General features: G+C 53.4%; 11 protein-coding genes and 1 non-coding gene across 12 annotated transcripts; 11 read left to right on the forward strand and 1 right to left on the reverse strand.

The window, feature by feature from the left end:
* Nucleotides 1-915: 915 nt before the first annotated feature.
* On the forward strand, nt 916-2,175 carry PHACADRAFT_260003 (uncharacterized protein). Its single transcript, XM_007398200.1, has 2 exons — nt 916-1,104; nt 1,160-2,175. Exons 1-2 carry the CDS (start codon nt 1,003-1,005, stop codon nt 1,697-1,699), a joined length of 642 nt encoding a protein of 213 aa, XP_007398262.1. The 5' UTR covers nt 916-1,002; the 3' UTR covers nt 1,700-2,175.
* Nucleotides 2,176-3,493: 1,318 nt separating this feature from the next.
* Nucleotides 3,494-4,384, forward strand: PHACADRAFT_260005 (uncharacterized protein). Its single transcript, XM_007398201.1, has one exon. It carries the CDS (start codon nt 3,624-3,626, stop codon nt 3,861-3,863), a length of 240 nt encoding a protein of 79 aa, XP_007398263.1. The 5' UTR covers nt 3,494-3,623; the 3' UTR covers nt 3,864-4,384.
* Nucleotides 4,385-4,464: 80 nt separating this feature from the next.
* On the forward strand, nt 4,465-5,148 carry PHACADRAFT_99102 (uncharacterized protein; the record flags this gene model as incomplete). Its single annotated transcript, XM_007398202.1, has 1 exon — nt 4,465-5,148. A coding segment is annotated over one exon (684 nt), but the record flags the coding sequence as incomplete, so codon positions are not given.
* Nucleotides 5,149-6,151: 1,003 nt separating this feature from the next.
* On the forward strand, nt 6,152-8,533 carry PHACADRAFT_260006 (uncharacterized protein). Its single transcript, XM_007398203.1, has 8 exons — nt 6,152-6,311; nt 6,361-7,344; nt 7,394-7,441; nt 7,497-7,657; nt 7,712-7,819; nt 7,869-7,941; nt 8,031-8,057; nt 8,115-8,533. The coding sequence occupies exons 1-2, from the start codon at nt 6,191-6,193 to the stop codon at nt 7,242-7,244; spliced, it is 1,005 nt and encodes a 334-aa protein (XP_007398265.1). The 5' UTR covers nt 6,152-6,190; the 3' UTR covers nt 7,245-7,344; nt 7,394-7,441; nt 7,497-7,657; nt 7,712-7,819; nt 7,869-7,941; nt 8,031-8,057; nt 8,115-8,533.
* Nucleotides 8,534-8,596: 63 nt separating this feature from the next.
* PHACADRAFT_211254 (uncharacterized protein) lies at nt 8,597-9,800 on the reverse strand. The gene is made up of 2 exons (XM_007398204.1): nt 9,627-9,800; nt 8,597-9,568 (listed from the first exon to the last, which is right to left on the reverse strand). The coding sequence occupies exons 1-2, from the start codon at nt 9,711-9,713 to the stop codon at nt 8,762-8,764; spliced, it is 894 nt and encodes a 297-aa protein (XP_007398266.1). The 5' UTR covers nt 9,714-9,800; the 3' UTR covers nt 8,597-8,761.
* Nucleotides 9,801-9,845: 45 nt separating this feature from the next.
* On the forward strand, nt 9,846-10,200 carry PHACADRAFT_260008 (uncharacterized protein). Its single transcript, XM_007398205.1, has one exon. It carries the CDS (start codon nt 9,869-9,871, stop codon nt 10,094-10,096), a length of 228 nt encoding a protein of 75 aa, XP_007398267.1. The 5' UTR covers nt 9,846-9,868; the 3' UTR covers nt 10,097-10,200.
* Nucleotides 10,201-11,094: 894 nt separating this feature from the next.
* PHACADRAFT_t106 lies at nt 11,095-11,166 on the forward strand. The gene has a single exon. It is a non-coding gene; the product is annotated as a tRNA-Thr (tRNA).
* Nucleotides 11,167-11,309: 143 nt separating this feature from the next.
* Nucleotides 11,310-14,732, forward strand: PHACADRAFT_125388 (uncharacterized protein). Its single transcript, XM_007398206.1, has 15 exons — nt 11,310-11,832; nt 11,892-12,000; nt 12,261-12,393; nt 12,449-12,504; nt 12,562-12,638; nt 12,698-12,766; nt 12,825-13,017; nt 13,069-13,165; nt 13,218-13,227; nt 13,284-13,501; nt 13,559-13,650; nt 13,706-13,903; nt 13,955-14,082; nt 14,136-14,244; nt 14,293-14,732. The coding sequence occupies exons 1-15, from the start codon at nt 11,350-11,352 to the stop codon at nt 14,517-14,519; spliced, it is 2,199 nt and encodes a 732-aa protein (XP_007398268.1). The 5' UTR covers nt 11,310-11,349; the 3' UTR covers nt 14,520-14,732.
* Nucleotides 14,733-15,812: 1,080 nt separating this feature from the next.
* Nucleotides 15,813-17,017, forward strand: PHACADRAFT_211256 (uncharacterized protein; the record flags this gene model as incomplete). Its single annotated transcript, XM_007398207.1, has 4 exons — nt 15,813-15,863; nt 15,907-16,535; nt 16,589-16,618; nt 16,677-17,017. The coding sequence occupies 4 exons, from the start codon at nt 15,813-15,815 to the stop codon at nt 16,939-16,941; spliced, it is 975 nt and encodes a 324-aa protein (XP_007398269.1). The 3' UTR covers nt 16,942-17,017.
* Nucleotides 17,018-18,053: 1,036 nt separating this feature from the next.
* PHACADRAFT_211257 (uncharacterized protein) lies at nt 18,054-19,243 on the forward strand (the record flags this gene model as incomplete). The annotated part of the gene is made up of 3 exons (XM_007398208.1): nt 18,054-18,658; nt 18,711-18,740; nt 18,796-19,243. The coding sequence occupies 3 exons, from the start codon at nt 18,054-18,056 to the stop codon at nt 19,058-19,060; spliced, it is 900 nt and encodes a 299-aa protein (XP_007398270.1). The 3' UTR covers nt 19,061-19,243.
* A 1,798-nt stretch (nt 19,244-21,041) lies between these two features.
* Nucleotides 21,042-21,904, forward strand: PHACADRAFT_260012 (uncharacterized protein). Its single transcript, XM_007398209.1, has 3 exons — nt 21,042-21,415; nt 21,467-21,496; nt 21,552-21,904. Exons 1-3 carry the CDS (start codon nt 21,054-21,056, stop codon nt 21,814-21,816), a joined length of 657 nt encoding a protein of 218 aa, XP_007398271.1. The 5' UTR covers nt 21,042-21,053; the 3' UTR covers nt 21,817-21,904.
* Nucleotides 21,905-22,213: 309 nt separating this feature from the next.
* PHACADRAFT_198009 (uncharacterized protein) lies at nt 22,214-23,470 on the forward strand (the record flags this gene model as incomplete). Its single annotated transcript, XM_007398210.1, has 8 exons — nt 22,214-22,387; nt 22,457-22,539; nt 22,599-22,660; nt 22,713-22,766; nt 22,831-22,978; nt 23,039-23,175; nt 23,231-23,340; nt 23,393-23,470. The coding sequence occupies 8 exons, from the start codon at nt 22,214-22,216 to the stop codon at nt 23,468-23,470; spliced, it is 846 nt and encodes a 281-aa protein (XP_007398272.1).
* Between the last annotated feature and the right edge of the window lie 76 nt (nt 23,471-23,546).

Here is a 23,546-nt window from a genome sequence, read left to right on the forward strand (position 1 = left end):
CCGTGGCGCAGGCGCCTAATATACGCCTGCGGCGAGCCTTTCATTAATATTAATATTCACGACGATGTACAGCGGGTAAGCACATCTGGTTGTGCACTCATACAGTGAAAAGCATAGTACACTTTTCATTGATCTTTGGTACCCACGTCGCAGTGCACACTGACAATCTCGGGGGAAATCACCGCTGCCTAAGCTAGCTAGCTTTCATCGACATCTTTCAATTTACGCTTTCTTAAAGCGTAACATACCTTCAGCAAGATTCTCTAGATAAGGGCATGTCACCTCGTCCCAGAAGTTAACTCCTGGATCCTCTCCGCTGTGATCTCTGACCTCGTGAATATTTCCTCAGGTAATGCCTGCGTTCAACGACGACAGCCCGGCTGTTCGAGGTAGCGATTATCAAACACGCGCGTGTGAACATGTGTCTGAAACTTGAAGCAAACATCTCATCGGTGCATGTTGCTGCCCTCTACCTGCACGCCGCCCACTACACCCCACCAAATGCGACTTGACGTAGTGAAAGATCTTGGCGATTGCCACCAATAGTCGAGCTCTTTACGACGATGCAAATGTGCATAAATAGAAATCCCTCACGTTTCCGTTGTTGTCGGGGCGGAACTCTTCCTATATTTCGTAAAATACACCACAGGGCCCGCAGTTCGCCATTCGACCCCGTTTTCGTCCCAGTTATTCCCACACTACCGCGCGCTTGCTCTGGAATGCGGACCTAAAGGGTCTCTAATCACAAGTACGGCGTGGAAAGTCGAGGACATGTGTCCGTTATAGAAGCTGAGCGCTGAGCGATAATCTGTGGTTGCTAATTGCGTCGGGGCCGGAGGGAATTGCCGCCCATCCTGTAATTGCATTCAACCCGCAGTTCTGACTCTTTGCCCTCATCTCTCTTCACCCGCCCCCAGCTTGTCGCGCAGCCCCCCTCGCAACCGAGTCATCTGTCTGGCTGCACCTCGCATCTATCTCAAATACTGCTATTCCAACGACAAGATGTACCCCACACGATCTGCATCGCTGGACGAGAGCGTCGTCTTTGTCCCTCCATCGACAAACTCGCAAGCCGTCTTCACGCTCGAGGAAGACGAGTGCTTCGTGAGTCTTGTGGTTTTCCTTCTCATTAACATTTTCAATGCTAACTATTCGACAGCCAATGACCTTGGACACGATGAGTCGCGATGATTCGAAGCTCTGCATTCCCCAGGTCAATAGCTGGGAGAACGCGCTCCAGCTCACGCACATGGAGCCCGAGTTTCCCGCGCAGGTCCAGGATTCTTTCCTAGTTGGCAGGCTGGGCACGCCCCCTCCCCCGTCCCAGCCTCCCGGCCTCACGTTCAGCCTTGACTCTGTCAGCTCGTCGGGCAGTTTCGACGAGCGCTACTCAGCCTTTGCCGCAGGCGCGCTGCCCGAGGAACGTGGCGTCGCCAAAATCACGAGCGACATGGCTCGCTTACGTGTTGAGCCCACCGCGACCGTCCCTGGTCGCGTGCCAAACTGTGATGCCGATGCTGACATCGGCATGGACATCGATATCGAGTTTACAAGCGTCGAGCACTACGACGCGAAGACGATCGTGGACGACATCATGCGCTTCAACCCGACGGACGAGGACCGCACCCTTCTCCGCGCGCCCTACCTCACGTTCTGCCGCGACCTACCCTCGGTCGACGATGTCGCTGCGGCTGATTGACCCTGGATTGGACGTGTATCGGGTCGCCGAAACCACCACTTATGCCGTCAACACAATTACAATCCGACTCCAGCAGTCGTCAGCGCCTTCGGGCTGCTGTCCCACGGACGCGGGGCGCTTACTGACACGAGGCCAAGTCCTCTGCCACCCGCCCCGGCCAGCGTCCCTGGACGAACCTCGTCAACGCCATCTGAACTTTAAGGGCTCGCGTGGCAATATGCGTCAAAGGTTGGGGAATGCTCAAGTCGTGAAGCTACCAATGGACATCAATCCACCATTCCGCTACTCCTGTATTCGCTTCATATTCCCACCATGACATTCTTCCGTACCCTCTTCCTGATCGCACCATGCTCAGTAGTCGTGCCTTCAATACCCCATCTCCATACCCCCACACGTAGTATTCCAACTCGCTTTACGATTAAACACGAATCGCTGTCTAATCCCGTCGCACACTTTACATAGTCCGTGCTAGTTCCAGTATACCCCGGTGGAACTTCTGACTCGGAATGATGTACAGCACGCTCAAAGCATCGAGAATATCATTCGTGATACCTTCTGGTAGCTTTACATAGGCAGATTCAGTTGCATAAGTGGACGTATGCAAAGTTAATGAGGAGATAGACATACACTCAAAGCCTGAACTACGGGAAAGTACCAGTTCAATTACTCGCGCAGAAGACGCCGCATTCTCATTGTCAGCATCGACCTTGCACATTGAAGCTCACAGCACGTTCTCAGGCCTGCCCCGCCGGCATTATCATGCACGTACACGCGCAACCCACATTCACGAGCAAGGTGGTAGGGCGGACAGCCACGGTCTTACAGAGTCGGCGCACCCTGACTCCTTTCCTCGCTCGAGTGGACTTTCCCGACTCTTTGCCGTCAGTTACATATCAGGCGAGCATCTCCTGCAGAACCCAACTTGAAGAGCACCAGACTCTTTGTCATCAGCGATTTACCTATAGTCATCCATCCGAGGCTAAACCAGACGCACCCCTTCCTCGGCAGATACTTAAGTTTGGCGACACGTCGCTTCATAAGGGTGATTTCCAACAAGTACGACACAGTGGCCGCCGTTCGTGGTAACAGGCGCTTTTGAGGCTCTTTAAGATCGTCTACCTCTGTGCGTACGGGCCCAATACTGTCGTTACGAGATATTTCTGAATAGGAAGCAGTCTCAGTTAATTTCTACCTACAGACAGTACATGCTACCGTGCCCAGTAGCCACAAGGGGTTGCCAGGTATGAGAACATCCCAAGGTACTCCTCCTGCCTTCAAGGGATGCGCGGCTGTGGCGGGCACTAGTAGTAGGAAGTCGTCCCAAGCGCCGAAGGCTATGGGAACATGAAGGCAGGGCTTCCTATCAGATAGCTTGCCTATACGACGCTATCCTAGCGTGGACCCTTCGCGTAGAATTCTGTTAAACAGTTATACGCAAGGGATAACTCCGGTCAGGTGTTTGTTGCTGGGGCGCGATCAAGACAAGGGGTATATAAGCGCCCTAGACGCGATCCGACTCGGAGCTCCCTCGTTTGAACATCTTGGCAGCCCCACTATCCTCCTGCGAGTGCTATCTGCACTACTCAAAATCATTTCAGACGCGCCGAATACGTGCAAAAAGACACCTGCTCACTTCCCATCCCCGCAGGTAAGCACAGATTGTCCGTGATATAGAGTAAAGTGTCGCCTACTCGAAATAGGTGAAGAGCGTAATTTCAACGATGTCTAACTACGGGCCTTCCTCCCCTGCGGTTTCCAACACAATCTACACTCAAATTGAGGTCAGTGAATGCGTTAGTCCAAATGTGCGCAGTCCGCTTACGCATGGCCACAGGTGGCCAAAATTCAACTTGCCAGCGTCCCTGCCAATGGTGTGGCTGATGCTCAGACCATACCACCCTCCGGCCCACCGTCCGTGAGGCTCATGAAGGTCTTGCGTCTTCCCGAAGAAGATGAGTCGCCGATCTCAACGGCACCCGGAAGCCCTGAACTTCCTGCGTCCCTCCTTTTTGGGGATATCAACGACGCCGAGGCCCGAGACTGGTCCTTGGAGGTCGACGTGGTCGACGGGAAGCTCGCGCGGCTGGAGATTGTCGAAGATAGCGCTGCTTGTGGTAGCGAACTTAGTCCTCTGCCGGGTCTGGAGGGTCTCAGTTTGTGGTGACAGAGGCGTCCGAAATCCGTACCTTCAGCTCCTTCACGAATTCAGACGTCTTTTGCCATTCTATAGACCACCGCACCCGCACACTATCGTTCCGAGCAATCACATGCATTTTCTTTATCGTCGGCTCACTCGCTGTACATGTAGTAATCATCTAGCTATCCCCTGGGATTAGTTGTTCTCTCGCCCCTGTGTCACTTCTTCACCTGCGTTGAAAGGGTACCCTAAGTGCATGTTTACACTGAACTGCGCCACCTAAGACCGTCAATGTATCAACAGCGAAATCTCCCGTGCGAAAAGAATGTACGCACGGGGATGCGACATCTGTCTTGTTTGCCCTGCGAACTGAGACAAACAAACATCTCGAACCTCGAACCTCATAAGACTAGCCGCCCACCCCACTGTTTGTTTCTTAACTCTCACTCCCTTCAACCTCAACGCGACAAGAACCCACAAACCATGTCGATTGAAGCCGTAGCGTATCTCTGGAACGTCCCCGCCGCGCCCCACGCGTATATGAAGTCCAAAGAGGCCTGTGGCCATGTGGTGAGTATTTGGGACGCGTGCAGGAAAGGTTGAACTGACCGTGGGTACTCCTTCGCAGCTCGCCCTTGGCAGAGCTGGCGCGATCTGGGAGGACTGGCATGACGTCCTTGGAGTCGCCGACGTCGAGCAACGAACCTCCTCAGACAACAGCGTGGCCACACACACAACTAAGAGCCCCACCGACCTCTTCTCGGATGACGACGACATCCTCGCCGAAATCCCGCTTGCGACCAGCCGCACGCAGGCGCACGACCTCGACCTCGAGCGTACGCGGTATACGGTGCGGCTCGCGCACGTAATGGACAACGACGCAGCGGCGCTGCTCGCTGTGCGGCTCTACCTTGAGCTCTCGTCGGACCACACGCTCGCGCGGTGGCGCTGCCATGGCCGCGCTGCGCTCGGGCTCGCGGGCGACGAGCCTGCGTACCACTTCGAGATGAGCCAGAACTGCTGGAACCACCCTGCCGTCCACTCGCCCGCGAGGCCTGGCCACCTTACCCCCGGATCGGCATCGACTGTGTCGTCGGGATGCTCTGTCGATACCCCGTCCGATGGACAGTCGCCGGCTGCAATGGAGCAAGTATACGTGCCCACTACGGAAGATTTCAACCTCGCCGATAGCCAGCCATGGCTCCATGTCGACACAATTCGCCCCATTACGCCAAAATTCCCGGATGCGGAAAGACCATTCGAGAGGGCAGCAATTTCAGTGCGCTGGGGGGTAGGCGAGACGATGGACTAGAGTCTATTCGCAAGCAGACGGCTCGGTGAGATCAGGAAATGCGACTGTTTAGAGAATGAACCATGCCTGTCACGGACGTACGCCACACGGAGCTGCCCTCATCCCGAGCGGGAGTCGGTGACCAGCGACCGTTGCTGTCGGTTGTGCTCGTTGGTATCGCTAGTAAGAGAGTTGGGGAACCTTATTCGACTTGTATTGTACCCGTACTGCTGTCATCGGAATGCGACTGAGGTCATTCGTAACCGACACATCAAGTGTCATGTTGGAATCCAAGATCATCTTCAAACTGCTCTTCCTCGAAGGGAATGCTGCCCGACCCGTGCCCCAAAAGGGCTGCCGGGCCCATTTGAAGCAAAGGTCGGCAACGCATGAGTAGCGAGCACAGGCGATCGTCCTACAGCCAGACGATGAGCCCTTGAATGGTCCGAGTCACAAACACGGCTTACCAGAAGGTCTTCTCAGTCCGTAACATCGTCGACAGAAATATTCGCCATGGTCTCCCGGTACTTTTTCTCAATGTCACGAGGCACAGCGCGTTGAAAGTACGTAAAGTGCCAGCACGGCGGCGGCTGTTGGAACGGACCCATATGCGCCTACAGAGGAGTAAATGAAGGTAAACCAAGCCAAAGGATCTTCAGATAATCTCCCCGATACATCCTGAGGTAGAGGCAATTTTCTGCACTATTGGCGGAGGCGGTGAGCCATGGGAGTTGGAAGCGAAGGGCTGAGCCCTGAGCTGGCTTCGCTCGGCATCTCCCAGTCCTGCCTGGCTCTCACCGTTCCCTCAACTTCACACCCGCCCTCGTCCCCAACATCTCCCCCGTATGTCCTGGATGCGATGTGTCTCATCTCCGTCTTGGTAGGATCGTCGCTGTCCCCAGCACCGGCGTATACACCTGCCGATCGGAGCTCCTGTGCTGCACAGTAATCACACTCACATCGCGCCATAACTGTTTCGGCCTCCCTCAATGCTCTGTCCCGGTCATGCCATAGCCCTCCACAGCCGACTTTCTGTTTCTCTCGCTCTCTCGCTCTCTCGACTATGTCTACGACGATGTTTGCTTCAAGCGCTTTCAGGAGGGGGATGGGGAAGAACTTTGTGCGAGCGCGAAGGTGGATGAGCGTTCGGCCAGAAGCAAAGGAAGAGAACTCGGCTCGTCCTCGTATGTCATAATCCTCTCTTCTTTAAAAGCTTGTTGATCATCGCTATAGATCGCAAAAAGGTTACGATCCAACATCTCCACCACCTGCGCAATGAGAATCTCCCCATCGCTATGCTCACTGCCTACGACTTCCCCAGCGGCCGAGCCTGCGAGGCGCACGAGATCGATATCACGCTCGTGGGAGACTCGCTCGCCCAGGTCTGTCTCGGATACGACTCAACGATGCGCCTGACGATGGACGAAATGATACACCATTGTCGGGCGGTAGCACGGGGGAGCAAGACCCCATTCCTCGTCGCTGACATGCCCTTCGGCTCGTTCCACACCAGCACGGATGATGCCATCCGGAACGCGATTCGGCTCATGCAGGAGGGCGGTGCCGAAGGCGTCAAAATAGAGGGTGGCATGGAGGTCGTCGACGTCGTGCACCGGCTTACGGTCGTCGGCGTGCCTGTCATGGCCCACGTCGGCCTGCTCCCGCAGCGGCATATTCAGAGCTCGGGCTACCGCGTCCAGGGCAAGGACGCGCGCTCAGCGATGCACATACTCGAGAGTGCCCTCGCGCTCGAGCAGGCGGGCGCATTCGCGATGGTCCTCGAGGCCGTCCCGCAGGACCTCGGGCGGTACATCACACAGCGGCTCCGGTACACGCCCACGATCGGCATCGGCGCAGGCCCCGGCACGGACGGGCAGGTACTCGTGTGGGACGATATGCTCGGCACGTGGAACGGCCACAAGGCCAAGTTCGTACGCCGCTTCGGCGACGTCAGGGCGGAGATCGAGCGCGGCGTCACCGGCTATGTCCAGGCTGTCCGCTCGCGGACGTTCCCCGCCCGGGACAAGGAAAGCTACGACATGCCGTCGGAAGAGTGGCAGAAGTTCACGAGCATGGTGCAGCCCGGACCGAGGATGCGCGAGGTATCGAGTGGATGACTCTGTGGGGCAGCTGCGGGGGGACGTGGTCTATATTGTACTACTTGCCTTAATCTGTACGAATCTAACATCGATTTCAACTCTGTTTTTCGTGCTTCCTGTGAGTCTGGTTCCCCTCAGTGATCCCCAACGCTCACCCGCGCTTGCAGTCACCGGCAGCAACAGTTCAAGCTCTACTTGGGCGGTGCAGGTATATTGTGAGCGGCGATAGTGTGTGAGCAACGCGAATCGAGTATTCATTGGGTTACGCAGATCTCAGGGTATGTCCCATACGGGATCTCCGGCCCACTGGCAGCCCGGGGAGATTTCAGTTCGCAGTGGTGTCGTCTTACCTGTATCGTACGACACTGACCGAGAATTTTACCCTCTGAGACATGTTGAGGCTTGTCGTATCGACAGAGAGGGCACTACCGGTATGCATTTCAGCGTATACATAACTGTTTTCTCTCATTTACTGAAGAATGCAGCGCTATCCAGATGCAGTCATATCTCGCAATTCGATGTTGTCCCTGCAGACATCCCCAAGGTTTCACCTTTGGCGACGTTTGCAGGCATGATTACTAGCGCAGTCGAGAGTATGTCTTACATTGAACTATTTTTGACGGAACTGACCATCGTGCGCAGCGTTCCGATTAGCAAGTACCAGTTACTGAGAAGCTCATGCTCCGACCGAGCTGTCTGCTCAGCTAGGCGCTTAGTGAGTCTGCTCTCATGGACTCTCTCCATACTAACTCTCACCGGGTTAAACTACACACATGCCAATCTTCGTGGAATTCCACCGCAAAGCCGGCTATTCTAGAGTTTAGCATGCGTGTGAGTAGTGTCCAGGTGTTTCCAGAGCAGAGGTTAACTGACGTTGTTTCATGGTAGTTGGCCAAAGGATCCTTCCATCTATCGCATGGAACGGGATGGCGGATCTAGTGGCTAATTCACAGAGCCTCGTAGATCGCCGTGGTGGATCAGCTCGAGAGAGGATCGCTTCGCTTGGAACAGACCATCTCGCTGAGTGTTATCATCTTCTTTTTAACTTTTGTCGGAATAAGGAGGTGCAAATGAGATATCTCTATCCATCTGGGGCATCCTCACGTGCGATGTGCCACAGCCCGAGAAGCAGGGGCGAATTGGTCTGCTTATCTCTCTAGGGAGTCTACGCATATGATGCAGTTGGCGGCTTCACATATGGAACGACATTCAGCGAAGACGCTGTGCAAGGCGCATGGCTGGAATAGCCCAGCCGGACTATGTTACGTGGTAAATTTAGGCTGCTCAGACCTGTTAAGGGAGAAACTGTGAGTTTATTTCAAAACCATTTCTGCATAGTCCTGGGGTTCACGGCAATATCCACGGGGTGGGGTTAGGCGTCTAAAAGGTGGGATTGCTCCTGCCTCACGATCAATCCTCTACATTATAATCGAAACTATAGGGAAGAAATGGCAAGAAATAGACGTGGTAACTGTCCACGATATATGACCACAGAACGTCTGTGAACTGCCACCAAAGAGGAGTCGTCATCCGAACTATGGATTCCATAAACCGGCCGTGAACGCATCCCGCCGTCCGAGCTTATCGTCGTCGAAGCACTCCTGCTCCCTCGCACTAGCGCTTTTCTCGCTCTTCCCTAATTTTCCCATCAGCGCCGCAAGCAGCAGCGATTTGCGCGCCGTAGTGAGAGGGGGGCGGTGAAATTCGAACAACGGCACTGGATGCGCCACAGCAGGCGCAGAGCATCGCAAGCGGGCCTGCCGCTTCTGGATTGCGAAGACACGCTGGTATTCTGGTAGCTCGTATATTTCTTCCTCGCTCATCAAGGACGCGTTCTTGAGCTTCTTCAGGATCGGCGGGCCCCCGTAGATCGTGGTGTAGTAAGCGCTCTCCTGGCGCTGTGGCGCAGGCTTCGTATCCGGCGGGGGCGTCTGGCCCGGCGTGCGGAGTGAGGCGAATGTAGCGGCAGGGCTCGACGACGCGCTGGTCGGTGGGCTTGGGCGGCCACTGCCAATGGGGCTCGGTGGGCCAGAAGTGGCGTTGTAGCGCCGGCTGGAAAAGCGGCCTTTGTGGTAGCGCAACGATGCAGTGGTGGGCTCTCTGGAGAAATGATCCCCGTGGGCGGGGAGTCTGGTTGGCGAAAGAGACTCGTTTAATGGCTGGGCCACGTTGCATATGAGGCTGAGGTACCGGCAGAAGTGGCCGACGTCGGCGACAGTTTGAAGAACTTCCTTCCGCTCGAAATGTTCTCGCAGAGCATCCCGCTCGTTCAGATTCTCGCTCATGGTAGAAACTAGCCCGTCTCTGTCTGCCCATACGAGATCGTAAACTCCAGGAATATCCTGATAGGGAGTATGGTTAGCTGCGGTCTCCAGAACTGAACGTAACTGCACGGCTGACTGTGGGATCGCCGGCCAACGGCCGTGCGCCAGGCGCGTCGCAGTATGTTCTGTAGCTCGAGTATGTATTGTAGCAGGTAGTGGACATGTTCAGAGAGAGCGGCTTGTGTGGGGGTGGGGGTAGAGTTGTAAGAGATTAAGATGTGGCTCGGGTGGCTACCGAGAACAAACGGACAAGAGAAGCTCAGCGGCCTGATTGTCGCCAGAGTTATGATGCTTACTCGGTTAATTGAATAGGGGCATATGTCAAAAGTCCAAGCCACCCTCTGTTGCTGGTGCTGTGGCCGGTGCGCGGCTGTGTATCAAGATCTGTGCTCCGCGCTAGCTACTGTGGCGTTTTACTGTCTGGGCCCGTTGTGGGAGCCCATGCCAGCCTCATTGTCAGCTGCCGCCATTGTAGGGCCTATAGTGGCCATGCGGGGCAAGGCAGGTATATACATGTCATACTCGTACTGGATGCCAGGAAGATGAAATGGTTAGGATGTCAAAAAGAGAGTCAGCACGCAGTACATACAACGGAGGTAATAGTGAAGAAGCAACAAACTAATGCCGCTGGGTGCAATAAACGAATGGAATGTGCCACGAATGGGAGAGTGATAATGACTGCTGACATGGTGTGGTTACGTCGAGTGTACCAGCCTACGAAATTGAAGGACATCATACGGGGACGCGGCGGCGGCGGAAAGGGAAATGTGCGCAACTGGGTGACTTGCACGAGGGGAGAATATGGTGATAGTCCCCTTTGTCCTGAACAACGGTGATAAGTACGAGAGGACAGCAGTGGGGTGCAGCCATTGGACTTCGGATATCTTCTATAGATAAACATATCTTAGTGTTAGGGCGGATGGTGGAATGTGGAGACGAGGGTATGGTCAGCACCGACACCACAGAATATGCTCAATGAGACGATACCGCATGCATGACAAATATGAGTGCCGACGGGTGCAGTGGGCGCAGAATACGATTGGCTGGCTAAGCACTTCAAGTCAAATATGAACCGGGGTCGGTAGATGAAAGACACGCTGTTCTCAGGCATATAGAGACGTGTTCACCTCTGCTCCACATAGCTTCACGAATTGTCGTCACTGTTTGCCAAAAGAAGAGCCAGCTACAGGCGTGTGACGTTCCTAGTCCACAGGCACAGACGTGGCTGAGGCTCTGTAACAGTCTTTATAGACAGACCTTATATAATATAGGGCTGTAGATAGGTTAACTATGGGGAGAGCGACATCCCCGGGATGAGTCTTACGTGGACAAACTGCGAAGCTGTCCATGTTGCGGACCGGTTACGCTTCATCTGGTAACGCGACTACCCATTCAACGCTGCGCACGAAGCACATTCATTGCCATTTGAGGGAACGTGCGACAAGAAAGTTGCACTGGCCTCCTGGACCTGGAGCGCGTCCTCACGTAGTGTCTCTAGCTCTCAGCCATAATATGATATAAATTACAGGCTTCCAAAAAGCGCTGCCCGTTTAGCTCAGTGGTAGAGCGCGCCACTCGTAATGGTGAGGTCGGTTGTTCAATCCAGCCAATGGGCAACATTCTGTTGAAGTTCCTTTTCTCTTTTCTTTGTGGCAGTTAGGTCACTTAGGCGCATAAGTATCACATTTAAATTTTTGATGAAACCCCCTCTTTTGGAAATAGTATGACGCTACAAGCGCAATGCCGATCCGAGCCCACCGCCGTCCGCGTCGCCGCCCACGCCTCTGTCAACGACCATCATGTCTTTCCTCTCACCGCCGACAACGGCGGTGGCGAGACTGCATACCCTACAGTTTCTGCACGTATGCCCACCTCGATCGTCTTCCCTGATATTCTTCAGGGCCCATTCACGAGCACTCAACATTCTGCACGGTCGTCAGCTCACACAGCCACGCGTTATACCATTCCAATGGAGATGCTTTTCGTCGACTCCGAGTTCTTCGCAAGGCCCGCCGTCACCGCGGCCTATTCGCAAGGAAGAGGTTGCCCAGACATCGCCGGCACTGAAGCCGAAGCGTTCAATATTATCCAGACTCATTCCCTCGTCCGGCGAAGATCCAGGCAAAACCACGTCGTCCTTTCGCGCCATAGTCTCTCTAGCCAAACCAGAAAAAAAGCCCCTGATTCTTGCCGTCGGCCTTCTCCTAGTCTCGTCCTCCGTATCCATGAGTATTCCGTTTACAATCGGGAAATTGATTGATTACTTCACGTCGAGCAATCCCGTGAGTGTGTTGGCATGGCATATCCTACGCCGTAGTATGCTCAATACGAGACTTGTCAGCAAATACCTATGGGTTTATCGTTGGGACAGTCATCTGCTATCCTGTTATTTTTGTTCACGGTCGGAGCATTTGCCAATGCTGGTCGTGCTATGCTCATGCGGATATCTGGTATGTGTTCGATTTCCCGGAATACTTGCAAGTGGCTCCTAGAACGCTGCATACGCACCACGCCTATGCTCGTACATTTCGTCGTTTCTCGACGGAGATATGTGAGGAGCTGTGGCGGGGTATACACAGTATTGCCGAAGAGGATCACAAGGCCCAATAAGTCCTGCAAAAATATTCACCAAATTGTTCTGCTTCTATCAGCAACTTGAATGTCTTTCTGCCACTTGATTAGCCCCTCCTGACACATTTCCTGTCCGTAGGTCAGCGGATAGTTGCTCGGCTACGAGAACGAACCTATGCCGCCGCCACAAAGCAAGAGGTCGAATTCGTTGAGCGCGGAGAGGGAGACATCATTAGCAGGCTCAGCGTTGACTCCAGCATCGTTGGTGAGAGGTGAGCATTTCCCTTCCAACTTTCCCTGGAACTGTCACTGAAATCTCGTTTAAAGTGTAACAAACAATCTCTCGGATGGCTTGCGGTCAATTATTATGGCGTCTGCCGGACGTAAGTTTTTCTCTACATTGATTTGTTCGTGCAACAATTAAACTAGCGATCGTACAGTCGGCGCTATGTTTTACATCTCCCCACAGCTTACTTTGCTCATGCTTACGGTCGTACCGCCTGTCTCGTTGGGTGCAGTTAGTATGCTTGGGTTAGCATACACAGCTCACTCTGCTTATCTTGTTTCTTTCTCCAGGTGTTCTATGGCAGATATCTGAAGAGGCTCTCGAACAAGACACAGGAGGCTCTCGGTGATATGACAAAGGTTCTAATATTCATCCTCCTACTCGGTCATTATCCCTTAACAGTCGGCGACTACGCAGGTCGCTCAAGAATCACTCTCAGCTCTCCGCACGGTGCAAGCATACAATGCTATGGAGCCCGAGCAGGCGAAGTTCCGCAACAAGGCCCAAAGTGTCTTCAACCTTGCGAGGAAGGAAGCAATTGCGAGTGGTATCTTCTTCGGAAGCACTGGCTGGAGTGGAAACGTGACTTTATTGGCTCTCCTTGGGTATGGTAAGTGACAACTATGCGGAGTGGATGTGTTGAGTCCAACATACGTTGCAGGAGGGACACTTGTTAGTCAAGGCGCAATCTCAGTCGGTGACTTGACAAGTTTGCTGTTATACACGGTCTATGTTGGGGGTGGTTTGCAAACTCTAACGTGAGTCATTATGTACGGACTCCTGTCATTGCGCTAATGTTGGGTCCGCTAGCTCGTTCTTCGTAAGGAATGATTCTTCCCGCAGCTCGGCGCACTGACCGTAGCATTACGTGTCCAGTCCTCCATTATGCGTGGCATAGGTGCAGGTGTCCGCATCTTCGATCTTTTGGAGCGCAAGCCTGTCATCGACCCGGAGGTGGGCGTGCCTGTCGACCCAGCGAGGCGCGGCCCGATCCGCTTCGAGGATGTCTGTTTCCGGTACCCGAGTCGCAAGGAAGTGACTGTCCTGCAAGATCTCAACCTTGAGATTCGCCCTGGCGAAAGCGTCGCGCTCGTGTACGTCCGCCTCCTCCCGGATGTAATTGCTATGTCTGATGGATCTGGCCACCGTAGGGGTGGAAGTGGTAGTGGCAAGTCCTCAATCAACGCGCTGCTGCTCCGGTATTACGACCCAATAAAGGGCAGAGTTACTTATGACGGCCAAGGTCAACGTGAATGCCGAATAAGTCTTATTCAGCCCTGATTTCGGTTACTCTGCAGACATTCGCCAGTTCAACCCTGCCTCGTGGCGCAGCATCATCGGTGTGGTCCCACAAGATCCTATTCTCTTCACCGGGACTATCGCGTCCAACATCGCGTATGGCAGTGAGAGTGCCACTCGAGAGCAGATTGAGGCAGCGGCCCGTCAAGCTAACTGCGAATATGTTTGGGGTATGCCCAAGGGATTCGATACTGAAAGTAGGCGTACGATACTCGTGCCTGATGCATGCGCTGATATGAGCGGGATAGTTGGTCGGATGAGTTTGAGCGGCGGGCAGCGACAACGGTTGGCCATCGCGCGAGCGTTACTGAAGAAACCGGCAATCCTGGCGCTAGATGAAGCGACGAGTGCATTGGACGCGACATCGGAACATCGGGTGCGTGCTTCGGGCTCTCCAAATACACACGTCGCTGAAGTGTGCTGCTCCAGGTTAACGATGCTATCGAGAGGATTCTTCGATCAAGGCAAACGACGTGTCTTATCGTCGCACACAGGCTGTCGACAATCGCACGTGCAGAACGCATAGTGGTCTTGGAAGGTACGTGTTCCATACACAGCGTGACTGTATTCTGATCTGTTTCGATAGACGGTCGGATAACGGAGAGTGGAACATACCGGCAGCTCGTCAACCGCACGGATTCAAGGTTCCGTGCCCTCATGTCAGCACAACTTAGTGCTGCGGCAGGTGACGCCCCGACACCTCTCCAAGATGCAGGAGACGGGCCCGAAGGCGAGTCGGAGGTAAAGCCGGAGCCGCCGGTCGAACCGCCAGCCGAACCGCAGCCGCGCAAGGCTCAGGAGGTGTTGATGTAAGCTGTCACCTTCGGGGCCGATTTGTTGACGCGTCAAACTACTTCGTGACTCACCTGGACTATCGAACGGACCCCGCTGGTACTGCAGGACCCGACGAGTTTCATGTTAAGTAATACATTCCAACATACGGGTACTGTATCGATATACTGTCTTCCATAATGTGCCAACAAGCTTAGAACATAGATTACACGCTACTCTACTTTGAAACCCCCCCCCCGGTACTACGAGAGTGAGGACCTTGTCGTGGTGATTATACTCGATGGGTGCCGAAAGCTGTCGGCGACTCAGGCGCGCCGGCGAAACACCGCAAGATTGTTTGGCTGCGGCAGCTACGTGCTCCTCCCGGGTTGTTCTGAATATCCTACGGTAAGTTGATTGACAACCCGGTCATATACAGCTTGCTGAAATGACTGCTTTGCTGCCAGCGGACTCAAACTGTGGTTCCTATCTATTTCCAATCCAGTTTCAGAGTTCTGAAGATCGCTTGCCAATTGCAAGCGTATCTATCCCGTGGAATTTATCGTCTGGTACTCAAAGGAACGATAGCGATAGCCTTTCTGAAGGTGGAAAATAGGTTTCTGGCAGGCATGTTTAAGTTCTACTACCCCGTCAGGGATCTGTCAAGTCTGGCAGTATTACTGTCATATCGTATCAAAGCTCATCTATGCTGACTCTGAACATTGGACCATGGGACTCGGCGACATCCCACGAAGCGCATCTAATGCCGCATTCTTATAGGCATTAGCGTGGCGATGACAACCTTCGCACGTAACGCCGAGTTCATATCGCGCTCTTCCTTGGCTTCCTTCGGTGGCGTAGAGGTCAAGCCGCTACTCCAGTAGAGTCCCGAGTCCTCCAGCGGCTGCAGGCGTGCGGGTGGCGGCAGCACCTCCTGCTTGACGTCCTGATGGACAAAGTCCTTTGCACGTTTGCGCCCGTGCTGGACTCGACAGCAGTTCAGCCATGCTCAGCTGCTACATGATAGGAAGACGGAGATACAGTATACCTGGTATGTATCATGCGTTAATCCCGGTCGTGCTGATGGGCCGGTCTTCCCTGATACGCCACATTTCTATCTTAGCATCCGTATCAGGATACTCTGTCCCTACCGAACGCCTCGTTTCATTTGGTCCTCACGGTGGACATCTGTGATAAGTATCTCAGTCGTTAAGTTCATGCATGAACCGCCAGTTCCACCATCCCAACCGTTGAACAACTCTGGTCCGCCTCGCTTCCTCTGCTGTACTGATCATGGCTTATTACTTATCACTCAGTGTACCCTGCTGGAATACAATGTCGCCGAACAGCGAATTGCAGGAGACAGCACTCCCGGCTAAATCTTTGGTATGTGCATCGCTGCCCGTCCTATACGAGTCCTAAGTGACAGGACCCAACATGCTATTTCCTCAAGCCGGCTCTTTGTCGCTACACAATTACGGAGTTCTTGCGGAGAGCAGCTATCGCGATGCCCACTTTCGATCCCTCAGCCTTTGGAGACGAGATCGACAGGCTCATACACGCTGAAACTAAAAAATGGGATGTCAGCGGTGTGCCCCCCGACCGCCTCGAACACTGCCTTGTCACCGGAATCAATATGGCAAAAACAGCGTACAGGCACGCTCCCATCGAGACACAAGTCCACATCGCTCTGTGGACCGCCCTATGCGTCTGCGTGGATGACTTCGACCCGGGAACAAGCGCCATCGCCGAATTTGCCGAACGATTCCACGCTGGTCTCGAGCAGCTGCACCCACTGCTTGACCTGTATGCGGATATTCTCCGCTGGATGCCCAAGTTCTTCGGCCCCTACGGCGCTGCTGCGATTGTCACTAGTACCGTGCAGTTCGTTACTTCCACGCTGGTCGACAAGGAGACGGACACCATGAAGCTGCATCATTCAGCGCGTGGATATCCTCTGTACAAGCGTAATCGCAACGGGGTCAGCGAGGCCTATGCGTTTTGCATCTGTGATAAGGTCCATTTCTCCGATGTAGCTACACATATTCAGGTGACACCGTATGTATCGACGACCTTCTCGAACACTGCTATTTGCTGACCGCCGCCGACAGCGAGGCTATTGCGTACATCAGCCATGCCAAGTAAGATTCGGCGCTCAGCCTCTGCTGGAGAGTAATCATCTGACGTTGAAAGCTACAGCGATTTGTTTTCTTTCTACAAGGAAGAGCTCGTCGGCGAGAAGAGCAACTACGTCCATGATCGTGCCTGCATCACTGGCAAAGATCTTGAGGCATCTCTGATGGATATGCTCGAAGACGTTGTGGATGTCGTCGACAGGGGTCGAAAGATCCTGGAGGGCGAGAAGGAGAGGCAAGCATGGGAAAGCTTCTTGGCAGGATATGTTGCATTCCATTTCATCTCTCCTCGCTACAAACTGGAGCGGCTGTTTAACGCATCAGACTAAGTTCGCGGCCCGCCCTAGCTTACGTCTTGTGCATTCCGCCACCTATACTACTATGTTTCAAGTTTCACATACACGCCAGAGCAGGAGGCTATCTGGATATGCGATAGAGCTTTGGAGCTGAGAATGCATAATTTTGCCTTTTAAAAATGAAATCTTCTTTGATATCCGACGCAACCTCCGACCGGCGAAGTCCGGGCGAGTTAGGACATTTTCTTATTTCAAACAGAGCTATAAATAGCGACCGCTTCAAGCCCTACCACCGTGAAAATCTCTTCCACGGGGGTTTTGACTTGGTTCCAAATATTAACATCCCTTTGAACGTAACTCCAGATTCACACCATGCTCTTCTTTACCTTGCCGCTTCTCTTTCTACGGTCTGGAAGACAATTCTGCCGCCTTAGATCGTCGAACGATCACGGACGAGCGCTGGAGGGTAGCAATGTCCTCGCGATAAGTCATGACATGTCTATGCTCCTCCGCTCGCATGGGTCGATGGCGGTCTCTGCCCACGCCCGCGCCGTGCACTTTACGAAATACACCAGACCAATCATCGTCTCATCTTATGATATCATACGCTTTGAAAGTACGTACCCATGACAGCTTGAATCCTTCACCTGCAACGAATTCAGTTGGAATATTTGCCATGACATATCGACGCATCTTCAAGCCAGTTCATACGCGGTGGTATCGTGAACTAATTTTCTTCTCCGTACCACCTCTCATCTCGGTATCTGTACTGGGCTTCTTCCCCTGGACACTCCGCTGTGCTTGCTGTTATGTGGCGAGGCAATCTTCGCTCTCCACATGAAGCATTTCTGAAAGATGGCAAAAGGGTATGCACTTCTGCAAATATAAGTATGCTGGCAACGCGTACCTCGTGAGTCCAGTCTACAGCTAGTCCAGAACTTGCGCATACTATCGCCGAACCGTCTGGCACCCTCGGTTCGTCTTGTTGACTCTCCTACACTCATTATTCCTCACTGCTGTTCTATAGCTCGCCTAACATGTCAACCAATGATGTGTCACGGAACGGACCACTTGCAGCCAACCTTCTGGTATGTGAATGACTCGTCCTGTCCTGCACGACATCATCTGACTCATGGTTTCCTGAGATGGATCTATGTCGCTATACAGTCACCGAACTCTTACGAAGAACAGGCACCTCGGTACCCGGCTTTGACTCTTCCGCTTTCGGCGATGAGGTCGACAAGCTCGCACGTGCTGAAGCTCAGACATGGAATCTCGGCGGCGTGTCCCCCGCCCGCCTCGAACACTGCCTCATCACCGGGATTGATATCGCGAAGACGACATACAAACACACTCCTGTCGAGACACAGGTTCATATCGCTCTGTGGACTGCACTATGCGTCTGCGTGGACGATTTCGACACTAGCGTAGACGCCATCGCTGAATTCGCTGAAGGATTTTACGCCGGTCGCGAGCAGCTTCATCCGTTGCTTGACTTGCTCGCGGATAATATCCGTCGGATGCATGAATTCTTCCACCCCTACGGCACCACTGTTATCGTCACCGGTACGGTGCAGTTTGTCGCCTGTACATTGGTCGACAGGGAGACAAAGGCCATGAATCTGCACCCTTCAGCTCGAGGATATCCGCTGTACAAGCGCTTCCGCAACGGGCTCGGTGAGGGATACTCCCACTGCATCTGGGACAAGATACACTTTCCCGACGTGTCTAGTTATATTCAGGCGATGCCGTATGTACACTTAACCTCTTGAGAAGTAACATGCTAAGTTCCGCCCGCTTAGTGAGGCGAGTGCGATTTTTATCCTTGTCAAGTGACGTTCAGTTCTCAGTGTCTGCTAGAGCAACATATACTGACACTTCTTTCAGTGACCTGTGCTCTTTCTACAAAGAAGAGCTTGTCGGCGAGAAGAACAACTTCATTCATGACCGTGCCCGTGTCACCAACAAAGACCCCGAAGCAGCTCTGATGGATACACTTGAAGATGCCGTGGACGCCGTCAATAGGGGCAGAGAAATCTTACAAGGCGAGCAGGAGAGGCAAGCATGGGAGAGCTTTGTGGTGGGATATGTGACATTTCACTTCATTTCTCCTCGCTACAAGCTGGGGGAGCTATTCGGCGCATCAGACTAAGCTCACGCCCTGCCTTAATTTTGCGTCTTGCATTTCATCCCTTCCGTGGACCACATCACCATTTTCCAATTTTGCAGGGTCACTGTGCCGGAGTAGTGCGCCCCGGAGAGGTGGGGGTTCGAATACACAAGACCAGCGAATTTATGGTATCTACAATGTGTACTTTGGCAATATAGCTCGCTGAAGTCCCTCTCTCTGGTGCTAGATTTCTGGTAACCGCTTCTGGGGTGCTTGATGGAAATACGCTAGCGCGCGGAGTTTTTAAGTTAAGCTTGCTATTCGCTTACATGGTACGTCTCGGAAATCTTCTGTCTAGCCTTGGTCCATCCCCAAAACCAGCATACTAGCGATGCATCTGAAGGTGTAAAAATCAATTTGTGACCTTCATACACTACTCTACTGTCAGCTGCTCACAAGGTCTGCGATTTTTCAGCGTTAAGTGTACCGTACGCCTTGCGAATAGCTGCCCGCTGAGCTGTGGTCCCAAGCGATCGACTGCACAACAATGCACAGGCGATTTCCTCGCACCTTTTCCGTTAAACACTGAATATGTCCCAATCATCTTCCTTGCGGACGCTATTTGCAGCCCGTCAGTGTCAGATAAGCGGCGTCATCTACTAGCAACTATTTTACCCCTTACAGATGCTGTTATCTCTCCCCTCTGCGGCGGCGGAGCTCCCTTACTATGCCTTGTCGGAAATCCAAAATACGACGAGCCCCTCCGATAGCACCGCTTCGAAGCACGTCCGTGGCAGCGATGGACCTAGACTCGCATGCCAGCCATTCGCAGAGCTCTCAGGTCACGAGCTTGCAGTGGGGACGGGACTAAAACGGACCATGTGAGCTCAACTATGCGGATACCCAAATACTCTTCGTGGGTCTGACATTTCACACAAACAATCTGGAGACTGATTTAAGCTATAGCAGAGTTCAACCAGTGAGTCAGCGGCTGAAAACGGCCAGGTGGCAGCAGTACCTTGTACTTAAGCTCCTGACATAGAGGGTGTGCCGTCTGCCCACATTCTGTAGTCGTCAACGCACGCTGTTTCGATTAGCAGACAAATTACTGTTTCCGTCTCACGGCGTCGCAGAAAATCCTGTTTCAACGTACGAAAGGCAATATTGGTGAAGGGATTACACATTCTTCACCTGGCGTGAGCACAGATGTATGTCAGCCAGCGCATGCATGGTCCCTCCTGTACGTTACATCGTCTTTTTGGCACAGTCGCTGACTCCGTGCTTAGCTGTTGGACTACGAGAGTCTGGTCCGTTCTCGATACCTGCACTAGGTGTTTCATCCAGAAGAGGCACTTCGGACGAATAAGCTGGGTCTGCCTCGGCGAGAAATCCTTACATCAACGCTGATTCTACACAGGACCCCGTTGCATGCGGCAGATGGCTGTTCATCTTGGGATGCAGAATGCTTGCCAAACAGTATATAATGTCCGCGAGTATAAGCATGGCTGCAACAGGCACTTTCATTGATACTCTATTCTCTCAGTCGAGTGAAAGCTCATTCATTCCAGTATTCGTCCCCACAGTCGTTCATCATCTCGGTTTGTGTCGATTGCGCTCCTGCGTCCATAATTCAACTCGCTAGTAGTCTTATTGGCTCGCTCTTGTAGAAGGTGCATTATGTCTCCGAATGTCCTCCCACCGCCAGATAAGGCATTCGAAGCGAATTATCTGGTGTGTAAATGGTCTATAATCTCCTCTCTTACGACGGCATCAAACGTGTAGTTCCCACAAGCCGGATCTTTGTCGCAAAACAATCACGGAGTTCTTGTACCGAACAAACATCCCCCTGCCCGATTATGACCCTTCAGCTTTCGACGACGAGGTCGACAGGCTCGCACGTGCCGAAGTCCAGACCTGGAATATTGGTGATGTGTCTCCTCGCCGCTTCGAACACTGCCTCGTCACCGGCATCGATCTTGCGAAGACGGCGTTCCGACACACTCCTATCAACACACAGGTCCACCTCGCCCTATGGATGGCCTTGTGCACCTGCTTGGATGACTTTGCGTTGGAAGCAGATGCCATGGCTGGATTCGCCGAACGTTTCCACGCTGGCCACGAGCAACTTCACCCGCTGCTTGGCTTGCTGGTGGAGAAACTCCGCCAGATGCCTGAGTTCTTTCACTCCTACGGTGCCGCCGCCGTCGTCGCCGGTACCGTGCAGTTCGTCATCTGTACGGTGATGGAAAAGAAGACAGAGACCATGGAAGTACATCCAGCAGCCCGCGAGTATCCAGTGTACAAGCGCTTTCGCACTGGGGTTGGCGAGGCGAGTGCGTTCTGCATCTGGGACAAGGCCCATTTTCCGGAGGTGTCCACTCATATTCAAATGATACCGTGGGTGCAGCCGACCTCTTGAACATGCATGACGCTGATCTTCACCGATAGGGATGCAAGCAAATGCGTTTGCTATGTCAAGTAAGACTCCGTTCTCAGCCTCAACTTGAGCGACATCTGACGCTAAATGGGTTAGCGATCTGCTCTCCTTCTATAAGGAAGAGCTCATCGGCGAGAAGAACAACTTTATCCATGATCGTGCCCGCGTCGCTGGCACGGGCGCCGAGCATGCACTGACGGATACACTCGAAGACGCTGTGAATGCCGTCAACGCAGTTCAAGAGATCCTGCAGGGCGAGGATGAGAAGAAATCATGGGAGAGCTTCGTGACGGGATATGTGGCTTTTCATTTCATGACTCCCCGCTACAAGCTGAAGCAGTTATTCAATGCATCAGATTAGGCTCATATGCCCCACGCTCCGTCGACCGTTTTGACGGGGGATCAGTGCGCTTGCGTTCAAATATGTGTACAATTACCAGGCTTTGAATGTACTCGATGGCTTAGTGAATCCGAATTTTGGGAGGATTGCTGGCAAATACATCTAGAAATCCACGCCGAGAGTCCTAGTGCCGCAGCACTTACTCCTGCAAAATAGCCACAACCGTGTCCACGTACATTTGCGGCTGTGCGTCGTCTCCTTAAAGATGGCAGCGACACACGCGTTAACAACACGTTGCACGCGCGTGCCGCATGTCTGACGATGCGTGTGCCTATATAAGACGGCTGCCGCATAATTGCGGAGGAAGCCTTCCCGAGATATCTCTCCGCCTTCCAATCGCTATCATCCCACGCACACGATGTCCTCCGTCAGTAGCCAGAGCCACGGCAGGTCCGAGTCTCAGTCCGCGCTGTCGCCTTTGGCGTATGGCGCCACGCCCGGGAGCGTCTTCGGCACGCTCAATAACAGCCCGGACGTGCTGATGGTGAACGAGACTCTACGGGATATGGGGGTCTCCCTCGCGAACTTCGAGGTGCGTGCGCCGTCGTTCGTGCTAGGCGGCGAATGTAGGGCAATAACGCTAACAAGAGTAACATCCCAGAAAGTATTCGATTCGCTAGGCCAACAGAACTCGCAGATGATACAAATGGGTGGCGAACTCGAGACAACACAGCATCTGAACAAGTACGTCTCCGTGCTCCGCATTAACCTACACCTACACATCATATTACCTCAACTACAAGGGTCCGCAAGGAGATGGAGGAGTCTGACCGAAAGCAGGAAGCGCAAATCGAGGAGGTCAAAGGTGCGTGCCTTGATCACCATTGTGTAGAGGGGAGCTAATGGGTGGCATGCAGCGCTCCTCGAGAACGCCTTGCAGCACGAAATTGTTGACCATCTCCGGACGTTGAGTACGTACTCTTCTGCGCGAACGTGTGAAGCGCAATGACGATGGCGACTGCATTGCGAAAACAGTCGAAGCGGGCGTTCTTGACGTGATCGACGAAGTCGTAAAGGAGCGTATCGCCGCCGAGCTCCCGCGCGTGCTTCCGAGGAGCATGCAAAATGAGATTGCGGGGTACCGCAAGCAACTGCAGGAAGTGCAACGCGCGTTGCATAATTCGTGCGTCGCCAAGTCCGATTGAAGATCGCGAGTATTGACCATGGCTGGGCGGCACCGTAGGGAAAGCCGGAGAGCGAACTCGCTGCTTCGCACGTCGAAGTCGAACTTGACGGAAGAGTTGCATACGATCTACAAGGCCGACGGCACCATCAGCCTGCTCTTCCCCAAGAATCTCAACGCGCTCTTCTCCATGGACAGTAGGTGGTCGATGGCCGGGGTAGAAGCGTTTCCGCTGACATCTGGCTGGCATAGCGGAAACGGCACGACAGTTGTTGGAGGATTATGGGATGTGGGATTCGACGAAATCCCGGGAGAGAAACTTGAATACGTTCATGCAGTTCTGCGGCGTAAACTACCAGCTGGTAAGCCCGCAGATCTTGGTATGCATTTCGCGCGTGTTGAAAGGCCTCGCAGATTGTCACCGCATCGGGCAGCCGGCCAATGAAAGCGACAACGCCAGGTATGATAGAGGCCATAAACCGGCTGACATGAATATGGACGCGCCCGTGTACTGTGTGCATTGTTATTGATGCCGCTTCTTCTCGTGTATGCAAGTCACGGCAAAAGG

The sequence above is a fragment of the Phanerochaete carnosa genome, assembly GCF_000300595.1.
Source record: "Phanerochaete carnosa HHB-10118-sp unplaced genomic scaffold PHACAscaffold_7, whole genome shotgun sequence".
Lineage (NCBI taxonomy): Eukaryota > Fungi > Basidiomycota > Agaricomycetes > Polyporales > Phanerochaetaceae > Phanerochaete > Phanerochaete carnosa.